Raw genomic sequence first — 11,139 nt, forward strand, 5'->3', positions numbered from 1 at the left:
CAGGATGTGGGAAGGGAGCCTTACTCTTCTTCCCAACAACGTGACGCCATGAGTCTTTACTGCGACTCACCCGTTCCATTCTCTTGTGATACCACAGGCTCTCGTTGGAAATCCATGACGAACCTGGAGAAGCAGCCGTACTACGAGGAACAAGCCAGACTCAGCAAACAGCACCTAGAAAGATATCCGGATTACAAGTACAAGCCACGACCAAAGCGTACTTGTGTGGTGGATGGCAAGAAGCTGAGGATTGGAGAATATAAAGCATTGATGCGCAACAGGCGTCAAGAAATGCGACAGTTTTTTACTGTTGGGTAAGAAAGGTCACACTTCAATTTTCACAAATTATTTTTTATACCAGTCTGCAAAGCTTGGCCTTAGCAGTTGTTTGGACTCTACACAAAGTTCTGTTATAAATGTGGGGGATGATGGGGCATCGTGCCAATTAACCAGGCCTCAGTACTGGTGCATGAGTCCACTTGGCTGAGTCATCGATCCCTGTGTTGTTAAACATGATGTGGAGATGCCGGTGATGGACTGGGGTTCACCTGACGAAGGAGGAAGCCTCCGAAAGCTTGTGAATTTAAAATAAAATTGCTGGACTATAACTTGGTGTTGTAAAATTGTTTACAATTGTGTTGTTAAAGGCTGAGGGGAGGACGAAGAGCAGCAAGCAGAGAGAAAGAGCTTCTCAACACGGGGAGTGACAAAAGCAAAAGGCCGCTCTTGTACACTCCTTCCTCAATTATTTTCTCCCTTTTTTTTTTCTCCTGAGGGCACTAGGGTAGACGTTCCACGAGAGTGTCTCCCGATCTCCCTCCGCAACTTTAGCAGAAGATCGCTGGAGACGGTGTAATTTGTCATTTACCTTGTTTCTCTCGGGTATTCGCTGAAGTTTCAGCGGCAGATCATAGGACCTGCAGGAGGCCATTCAGCCCCTCGAGCTTGATCTGCCATTCAGTTAGATCATGGCTGACCTGTACCTCAACCCCATTTACTCGCCTTTGCTCCATATCCCTCGATACCCTTACACAACAAACGTCTATCAGTCTCAGCTTTGAAAGCTCATATTGACCCTCAACACCCACAGCCTTTTGGGGGAGAGAGTTCCAGATTTCCACTAACCTTTGTGTTAAAAAAAAATTCCTCCTAAATGGCCTAACTCTAATTTTAAGGTTATGCCCCCTTGTTATTGATTCCCCCGCCAGGGGAAATAGTTTCTCTCTATCTACCTTATCAAATCTTTTTATCATTTTTAACACCTCAATTAGATCACCCCTCAACCTTTTATACTCAAGGCAATACAAGGCTAGTCTATGCAACCTGGCCTCACAATTTAACCCTTTAAACCCCGGTATATCACTCTGGTGAACCTGCCAGATTGAGAGATCCCCTGCAGAAATTCTACCCTGCTGAGTCACCCTGGGGAAAAGCCAACTCAAGGCAGAAGAGAGATTGGCCGTGGGAACTTTCCAGGTCGTATCATGCATTACCATGTTGGGTAGCGATTTTGCCATTGAATAATTGGGTAAGTTCCAAGCAAAAGAAGAAAAACCCTATGATATTATTACATCCTCTTTCATAATAATTTACATCACATTTCTCTATCCACCTACACTGTGCCATTATGGGGGAAAAGATTCCCTCCATTGGCTGTCTGCAGCAAAAACATAAATTTAACATGTTTGTGATTTTGTTACAAATGGGCAGAGGAGAATGTCTATTGTTCCCTTTCTCTCCATTTTTAAAAAGTTCATTCTCGGGATTTATTGCCTATCTCTAGTTGCCCTTGAGAAGGTGGTGGTGGGCCTTCTTCTTGAACTGCTGCAGTCCGTGTGGCGAAGGTGCTCCCACAGTGCTGTTAGGTCGGGAGTTCCAGGATTTTGACCCAGTGACCATGAAGGAACGGCCGATACATGTCCAAGTCGGGATGTTGTGTGACTTGGAGGGGAACTTGGAGGTGATGGTGTTCCCGTGCACTTGTTTCCCTTGTCCTTCTCGGTGGTGGAAAGCCATTCCTGTTAGAAGTGGATTTGCACCGAAAGATAAGGGATGTGACTGTTCTCGCAGTGACTCATCGCAAGGACACTGCTGGCTGATGGAACTTCAGTGCTGCCAATATACAACAATTAACTGAGGCCCATCTGCCTTTCAGGCTGTTTATTTGACAATGTTATACATCAACGAACCACTGACCTTATATAATTTGTATAATAGAGGCGCATACTTCAACATACTTCCCCACTGCTGGGATATGAACACTGATGATGGGGAAATGTTGGTTTAGTTGATAAATAGTTGACTTTTGTCAGAATCTCCTAGTGGGAGGGAGGAACCTCTGGGCCAATTTAGTTTTATTGATAACAGCAGCGAATTCTCCAATGAATTCCGATAGATTTTCTCAGCACTAGATTGAGGTTCTCCAATTTTCTGCCTCAACTATGAATCATGGAATGATACAACACAGAAGGAGGCCATTCGGCCCATCGTGCCTGTGCCGGCTCTTTGAAAGAGCTATCCAAATAGCCCCACTCCCTTGCTCTTCCCAGATAGCCCTGCAAACTTTTCCAATTCAAGTATTTATCCAATTCCCTTTTGAAAGTTACTATTGAATCTGCTCCCACCGCCCTTTCAGGCAGTGCATTCCAGATCATAACAACTCGCTGCGTAAAAAAAAAAAATCTCCTCACCTCCCCTCTGGTTCTTTTGCCAATTACCTTAAATCTGTGTCCTCTGGTTACTGACCCTTCTGCCAGTAGAAACAGTTTCTCCTTATTTATTCTATCAAAATCCTTTGTAATTGTTGGGGTATCTGGAAAAAAAAGTTGACTTTCTGATCAAATGAAAGCAAGAATTGACGTCATTCATTTTTAAAAATTAATAATGTCTGGCTAACTGTTGCCAGCACACCAGGCAGACATTAACAATTAATAAAGTGAGGACAAACTCAAGTTGGGTGGGTAGAGTTGGTTGATAGAGACTTTGTGGTGATTTTTGTTGAAACAACTAGTAGGGAAAGGGGGGACAAAGTGAATGTGCAGCTCTCCATTAAACCTTTGGCACATGAGAGGTGTGAGTGAACAGTCTGGTAACTGCCTTGCCTGTTATGACCCACCAACAACATAGCAGAATTTGAAAATGATTTATGCATTAGTCGAACTCCCATGGCATTGCACATGGGGGAGTGATTTTTAACTTCACCACTTTGACGGTAATGTGGGGGGGGGCAGCCCATTAGAGAACTGGACTGAAATCTGCTCCACCACATTAGTTCCTAGGTGGAGAAGTTGGAATTAATTCCCCGGGAGTCAAGATTAACTCTAGTCTTCAGGTGAGGCAGGGTTAGAGAGCAGGGTGTAATCGGACCAGGACACACTAATGTAAGAGTTTTAATGAAATAGTCCTCTGTAGTAAGGCTAAGGAGGAAGGAGATGCAAAACTTGATGGTTTTTGATAGAGTAAATAAGGAGAAATTGTTTCCAGTGGCAGGAGGGTCAGGAACCAAAGGACACAGATTTACAATTATTGGCAAAAAGTCCAGGGGGGAATGAGGAGCTTTTTATATGCAGCAAGTTGTTATGATCTGGAATGCACTGCCTAAAAGGGTGGTGGAAGCAGATTCAATAGTAACTTTCAAAAGGGAATTAGATAAATACTTAGAATCATAGAAAGGTTACAGCACGGAAGAAGGGCATTTGGCCCATCGAGTCCATGCCGGCTCTATGCAAGAGCAATCCAGCTAATCCCACTCCCCCGCCCTGTTCCTGCAGCCTGCAAATTTTTTTCCCTTCAAATACTTATCCAGTTCCTTTTTGAAGGCCATGATTGAATCTGCCTCCACCACCCCCTCTGACAGTGCTTTCCAGACCCTAACCACTCCCTGCGTAAAAACGTTTTTCCTCATGGCACCTTTGGTTCTTTTGCCAATCACCTTAAATCTATGCCCTCTGGTTCTTGACCCTTCCGCCAATAGGAACAGTTTCTCTCTCTCTATTCTGTCTAGACCCTTAATGATTTTGAATACCTCTATCAAATCTCCTCTCAACCTTCTCTGTTCCAAGGAGAACAACCCCAGCTTCTCCAGTCTAATCCAGGTAACTAAAGTCCCTCATCCCTAGAATCATTCTAGTAAATCTCTTCTGCATCCTCTCTAAGGCCTTTACATCTTTCCTAAAGTGCGGTGCCCACAACTGGACATAATACTCCAGTTGTGGTCGAACCAGTATTTTATAAAGGTTCATCATGACTTCCTTACTTTTGTACTCTATGCCTCTATTTATAAAGCCCAGGATCCCGTATGCATTTTTAACAGCTTTCTCAACCTGCCCTGCCATCTTCAACGATTTCTGTACATATTCCCCAGATCTCTCTGTTCTTGTACCCCTTTTAGAATTGTGCCCTTTAGTTTATATTGCCTCTCCTCATTTCTCCTACCAAAATGCATCACCTCGCATTTTTCTGCGTTAAATTTCATCTGCCATGTGTCCGCCCATGCCACCAGCCTATCGATATCCCCTTGAGGTCTATAACTATCCTCCTTATTGTTTACTACCCTTCCTAGTTTTGTGTCATCTGCAAATTTTGAAATTGTGCCCTGTAGACCCAAGTCCAAGTCATTAATATATATCAAGAAAAGCAGTGGTCCCAGCACTGACCCCTGAGGAACACCGCCAGTAAACCTCCCTCCAGTCCGAAAAACAACCGTTCACCACTACTCTGGAATGTCCCTTAGCCAATTCTGTATCCATGTTGCTACTGCCCCCTTAATTCCATGGGCCGCAATCTTGATGACAAGCCTACCATGCGGCACTTTATCAAATGCCTTTTGAAAGTCCATATACACCACATCAACTGCATTGCCCTCATCTACCCTCTGTTACCTCATCAAAAAACTCTATTAGGTTAGTTAAACACAATTTGCCTTTAACAAATCCGTGCTGGCTTTCTCTAATCAATCCACCCTCGTCCAAGTGACTGTTAATTCTGTCCTGGATTATCGTTTCTAAAAGTTTCCCCACCACCGAGGTTAAACTGACTGGCCTGTAGTTGCCGGGTTTATCCTTACACCCTTTTTTGAACAAGGGTGTAACATTTGCAATTCTCCAGTCCTCTGGCACCACCCCCGTAACTAAGGATGTTTGGAAGATTATGGCCAGTACCTCCGCAATTTCCACCCTTCCCTCAGCAACCTAGGATGCATCTCATCCGGATTAGGTGACTTATCTACTTTAAGTACAGCTAGCCTTTCAAGTCCCTCTTCTATATCAATTTTTAGCCCATCCAGTATCTCAACTATATCTACTGAGACTCTGGCAGCACCTTCTTCCTTGGTAAAGACAGATGCAAAGTACTCATTTAGTACCTCGGCCATGCCCTCTGCCTCCATGAGTAGATCTCCTTTATGGTCCCTAATCGGCCCCATCCCTCCTTTTACTACCCGTTTACTGTTTACATACCTGTAGAAGACTTTTGGATTCCTTTTCATGTTGGCCGCCAGTCTATTCTCATACTCTCTCTTTGCCCCTCTTATTTCCTTTTTCACTTCCCCTCTGAACTTTTTATATTCTGCCTGGTTCTCACTTGTACTATCAACTTGACATCTGTCATACGCCCCTTTTTTCTGCTTCATCTTACTCTCTATTTCTTTTGTCATCCAGGGAGCTCTGGTTTTAGTTGCCCTACTTTTCTCCCTCGTCGGAATATACCTAGACTGTACCCAAACCACCTCCTCTTTAGAGACCGCCCACTGTTCAATTACAGTTTTGCCTGCCAATCTTTGATTCCAATTTATCCGAGCCAGATCTGTTCTCATCCCATTGAAATTGGCCCTCCACCAATTGAGTATTTTTACTTTAGAGTGGTCCGTGTCTTTTTCCATAGCTATTCTAAACCTTATGATACTATGATCGCTGCTCCCTAAATGCTCTCCCACTGACACTTGCTCCATTTCGCCCGCCTCATTCCCAAGAACCAAGTCCAGCAATGCCTCCTTCCTCATTGGGCCAGAAACGTACTGGTTAAGAAAGTTATTCTGAACACATTTCAAAAATTCCTACTTTGCCCCTTATATTATTATTATTATTATTATTATTATTATTATTATCCCAGTTAGGATAGTTGAAGTCCCCAGTTATCACTACACTATAGCTTTTGCACCTCTCTGTAATTTCCCTGCAAATTTGTTCCTTTATATCATTCCCACTAGTTGGTGGCCTATAGAATACACCCAGTAGTGTAATGGCACCTCCACTGTTTCCTAACTCTAACCAAATAGATTCTGTCCTTATCCCCTCCAGGACATCCTCTTTCTCCAGCACTCAGTATTCTCCTTAATCAATACTGCCACCACCACTCCTTTCTTTTCTTCCCTATCTTTCCTGAACTCCTTGTATCCAGGAATATTTAGTACCAATCCTACCCTTTGATGAACCAGGTCTCCTTTATCGCCATGACATTGTATCCCCTATTTGCGCCTGCAGCTCACCGACCTTGTTTACCACGCTTCGTGTGTTTACACACACGCACTGCAAACCAGTCTTAGACTTTCTTGTACTCTCTCTTAGTCTGATCCCACCTAATACTGTAATATTTCTTGCTCTAGTGCTATCTGTCTCTCCCGATCCTTTGTGCCCCTTGTTTCTCCTTTCCAAAGCTACATCCTGGTGCCCAACCCCCTGCCAAATTAGTTTAAACCCCCCCTCCCCCACGGCACTAATGAACCTCCCTGCGAGGACTCCTTTGAGGTGCAACCCGTCCGGCCTGTACAGGTCCCACCTGCCCCAGAACTGGTCCCAATGCCCCAGGAATCTAAAGCCCTCCCTCCTGCACCATCTCTCCAGCCACACATTCAACTGCTCTATCCTCCTATTTCTGTACTCGCTAGCGCGTGGCACCGGGTGTAATCTGGAGATGACTACCTTTGAGGTCCTGCTTGTTAATCTCTTTCCTAACTCCTTAAACTCTGCCTGCAGGACTCATCCCTCTTTCTACCTAAGTCGTTGGTACCGATATGGACCACGGCCTCTGGCTGTTCACCCTCTCCCTTCAGAATGTTATGCAGCTGCTCAGTGACATCCTTGACCCTGGCACCAGGGAGGCAACATACCATCCTGAAATCACGTCTGCGGCCGCAGAAATGCCTGTCTGCTCCCCTAACTATAGATCCCCTATTACTATTGCTCTCCTGACCTTTCTCCTCCCCCCCCCTGTACAGCTGACCCACCCATGGTGCTATGGCCGCACTGGCTGCTCTGGCTGCACTCTGCAGAGGAACCCTCTCTCCCACAAGTATTCAAAACTGAATACTGGTTAGAGAGTGAGATGCCCTCAGGGGACTCCTGCACATCCTGCCTGGTCCTCCTTGTCTGACTGGCGGTCACCCAGTCCTTCTTTGCCTGCACTCCCTTAAGCTGCGGGGTGACCACCTCCTGAAATGTGCTATCTACGTAGCTCTCAGCCTCGCGGATGCTTGAGCTGCTGCTCAAGCACCGAAACCCGGAGCTCGAGCTCCTCCAGCTGATGACACTTCCTGCGCCTGTGGGTATGCAGGACACGTCCTGGAGTTCCCATGTGGCACAAGATGGGACTGAGCTGCCCTGCCATGCCTCAATTTTTTCAATTATTAACTAAGCTTAACTGAAAATAAACTAAAGACTTAAAAAAAACTCACCAGAAAAAGAAACATTCACCAGCTACCAACCAATCAGCTCCTTCTCTTGTGCTGACGTCAATTTTAATTTTCTTACTTCACTCCCTGACGCCCCTCGCTCTTTATCCAATCCGACGCTCTGCCCCGAACTCCAACCAGGTCCGCTCTCCTTACCTCAGGCGCTCTGACTTGAGAAGAAAAAATTTGCAGGGCTGTGGGGATGGAACAGGGGAAGTGGGACGAATTGGATAGCTCTTTCATAGGCATGATGGACCGAATGGCCTCCTTCTGTGCTGTATAATTTTATGAAAACACGCTCTACAGCACCACCGCTGGTAGGAAGTTGCAATTGCAGCGTGCTGTGTTTACATAGACCTTTATAAATGTAGGAATTGATAATGGAAAAAGTTGACATAACAGTGTGGCAAAATATGACAACAGAAAGTAAGTTTTTTTGGACAGGAAGTAAGTGCAAACATAGCTAAACTCTCCAACAAGCATCCATGCCATTATTAATGTACATCACATTTGTCTTTGTGTCGACAGACAGCAAGGTCAGATCCCTATTACTACGGCTGGAGTGGTGTATCCTGGTGCCATTGCTATGGCAGGGATGCCGTCACCCCGGATCCCCTCTGAGCACTCGAGCATGTCCAGCAGCCCAGAGCCCAGCATGCCTGTCATCCAGAGCACTTACAGCCTCAAATCGGGGGAGGCCCAGGTGAAGGAGGAGTTGAGGATCAACAACCTGAACGGAGGGATGTACGATGAGTACGAGGACGAGGATGAGGACGATCCAGACGCAGACTATGGCAGTGACGATGAGAATCACGTGGCAGCGCATGCCGACTGACGGGGATGGGGCCAGGAGCCTCCGCCGGCGAGATAAAATCACCCCGTCTGGTTCATCCTACCAGGGGCTAAGCACATTTTGACTATCTGATACACTGACTGTTACTTAAAACTATTTAGTCTTAATAAAAACAGGATATAGTCAGAACTTTACTGACTACTAGACCTCGGCCTATGGTACAGGCATGGGAAAAAATGATAAGCTATGGGTAAAACGATGCCAGTAAAATCAGCTGCTATCCCCCAGCACTGAAGTCTTACCCTCCTGAGCTTTGTCTAGACTTGCGGGCTGTCGTTCTACAAGATTCTATAAATTCTCACTCAGGTACAAAGTGCCAACAAGTGGCTTGTGAATGTGTTTTGTTGTTTTTTTTTCTTGTGCCACAATAAAAGGTGTTCTCTTTTTTTTTTGTTCTTGTTTTTTGGATGGATTAAGGAAAAAAAAATGTTTGTTTTTGCTCTCAAGTTACCTTTGTTTCAAAGGAATCTATTTTCTTGAATATGGACAAACTGTTGCACCCTCATAGAGTACTTTTGTTTTTTGTTTGTTGCACACTGTTTCAAAATGCAACTCTTAGCAAGTGCCAAAATTTGTAATTGTTGGAATTAGTTCATGCGTTTTCCTACAGTCTTAAGCTAGGGATATTGTTGGGTCTTAGACAATCCCAGACACATTTCCAAACCAGCAGCTGGCGAGATTTGTAGGAGACTGTAGGTGCAGTTCTCAGGTGAAAGGGGAGATAACTGAAGACGTGAGAAACTTTTATTACGTGGATTCTGTGCGTGTGCGTGCGCGTGTGTGTGTGCGTGTGTTATGGTACTTTATAAGGTGTCGGAGACAGTGATAGCAAAGCAGCATAGGGGAATGAAATTCCACGTCCTCAATGTCCATTCCGACTCCCTCCGCCGCCAAGCCGCCATTTCTTCCCCGACATTGTTTCCCAGCGGCCTCTCTGAGGCGGTCGCTTTCTTCAGTTCTCACGGGGGTTTCCGTCTGCGTTCGTAGCACTTAATAAAAAAAAAACAACCGACGGGCACTTGGGGGGGGGGGAAAACGTAAACAAGCAAACAAACCCGGAAGCGAAACCTATTCCCGCCAGAGTTTCCCGTTTGCCAAAACGGTGCCAACCTGGCATTGGCGCGGTATGTGAAACTGTACCTCGAATGGATTTTGGGAGTCGGAACGTTTCATCCCTCCCCCCACCACCCCCAAAAAAAATCCGATTTTGAATAAATGAAAATAAAATGGCTTTGTTGTTAAAGGCGGACTAGCTGATCATATACTGCATGTCAGTGTTTAATTTGTATTTTTTGACTGTATTTTTCAATTTTAACTGCCTCTTCTTAATAGTGTAAAATGATGGTCAGCTATTCCCCAGTTAGTAAGTTATGTATAATTTATTTCCTCAGTTCTATCTAATTGATTGGCAATGCAGCATTCTGTAGCTGTAGATATTTAAGCCTGGTATTTTAGATATAAACAGTTTTTTCTTTTTGTTCTTTAAGTCCTAGTGATGTCATGTTACGATGTTTAATCAGCAGGCGTGAAAATAATTGGACTGTTTGTTGGGACTGAAATGAGACCATTCTCTCATAATCTCATTTCTATTTAATTGTCATGGTCATTTAGAGCTGATTCGCTAAAGCACTCTGTACTGAAAAAAAAATTGCAGAAAAAAAAAAGAACCAAGTGTTTTATATCACTTTATGTAAAATGTGAAACCAGTTTTTGTTTTATTTTCTTGACTGTGTGAACAAATTTCTGACTTGTGTGGGGCTTTAGTCTCACATTGGCTGGGCTTTTCGACCATTTTTTTTTTGTTTTTGGCGCTCTGTTTATTTATGTGACTCTAGACTACAAGAGTACTTTGTTTTAGCTCCAGTAAGGTTTCACCATGATTTCATGGCTGTGAGCCGTTTGTGATCTACACGCCAACAGCGGAAACTGTGTCGGAGTTTTCTATATATTTTTTTTGCTTTTTATTTTATCCTTTTTTTGCTCTTTGTTTGGAATTCTCATTTTGCTGGCATTTTGCATTCTGTAATTCCCGATCTCAGACTACTCAGTTCTACTGATGCTGTACTGTTTTTAAAAAAAAATGTATTTATTGGCCAACATTGGCTCTAAAAATTATTAGACACAGATTGTGTTCAGGAAGACAATCAAATCGAGTGGAGCTTAAAACAAAGTAAACTGAATCTACCATCTCACTTGAAATTTAAAGAAAGATATGTAAATATAACATAGAATTATAGATTTATATTTTGTTCATAACACATAGTGTAATATAAGTTGTATATTTTCATGTTTTTTTGTTTATGTTATCATTCATGCCACAATAAAAGCAGGAGTACTCGTACTCTGAAAAAAGCAGACGTGTTAACAGCATCTGTTTCTGCATTGCCCCCTACAGCCTTTAGTGGTTCCAGACACGAATAAAAAAAAACTTCAGCACGCTCCCGATCTCCTCGTGCTCTATCTTTGAGTCTTTCAAGCATTTGTGACATTTTTTTTTAAAAAAGGAGCCCAAATTGAATTGAAGCTTATTACATTTCCCGTCCATTTTTTCTCAAGTGAAGTCAGCAACACTTAAAGAACGAGAAAAAAGGAAAGGGCTGGGGTTTCAAAGCACTTCACA

At 43.9% G+C, this 11,139-nt stretch overlaps 1 protein-coding gene across 4 annotated transcripts in view; it reads left to right on the forward strand.

The window, feature by feature from the left end:
• Positions 1-10,844, forward strand: part of sox5 (SRY-box transcription factor 5) — a 270,199-nt gene extending 259,355 nt beyond the window's left edge. For all 4 annotated transcript variants that reach the window (XM_068004705.1, XM_068004704.1, XM_068004706.1 and 1 more), the window contains 2 exons: positions 98-314; positions 8,195-10,844. In XM_068004705.1, coding sequence (XP_067860806.1) covers positions 98-314; positions 8,195-8,501 — 524 coding nt within the window. In that variant the 3' untranslated portion in view covers positions 8,502-10,844. The remainder of the gene's footprint in view (positions 1-97; positions 315-8,194) is intronic.
• The last annotated feature ends 295 nt before the right edge of the window (positions 10,845-11,139 follow it).

The sequence above is a fragment of the Heptranchias perlo genome, chromosome 24 (genome assembly GCF_035084215.1).
Source record: "Heptranchias perlo isolate sHepPer1 chromosome 24, sHepPer1.hap1, whole genome shotgun sequence".
Lineage (NCBI taxonomy): Eukaryota > Metazoa > Chordata > Chondrichthyes > Hexanchiformes > Hexanchidae > Heptranchias > Heptranchias perlo.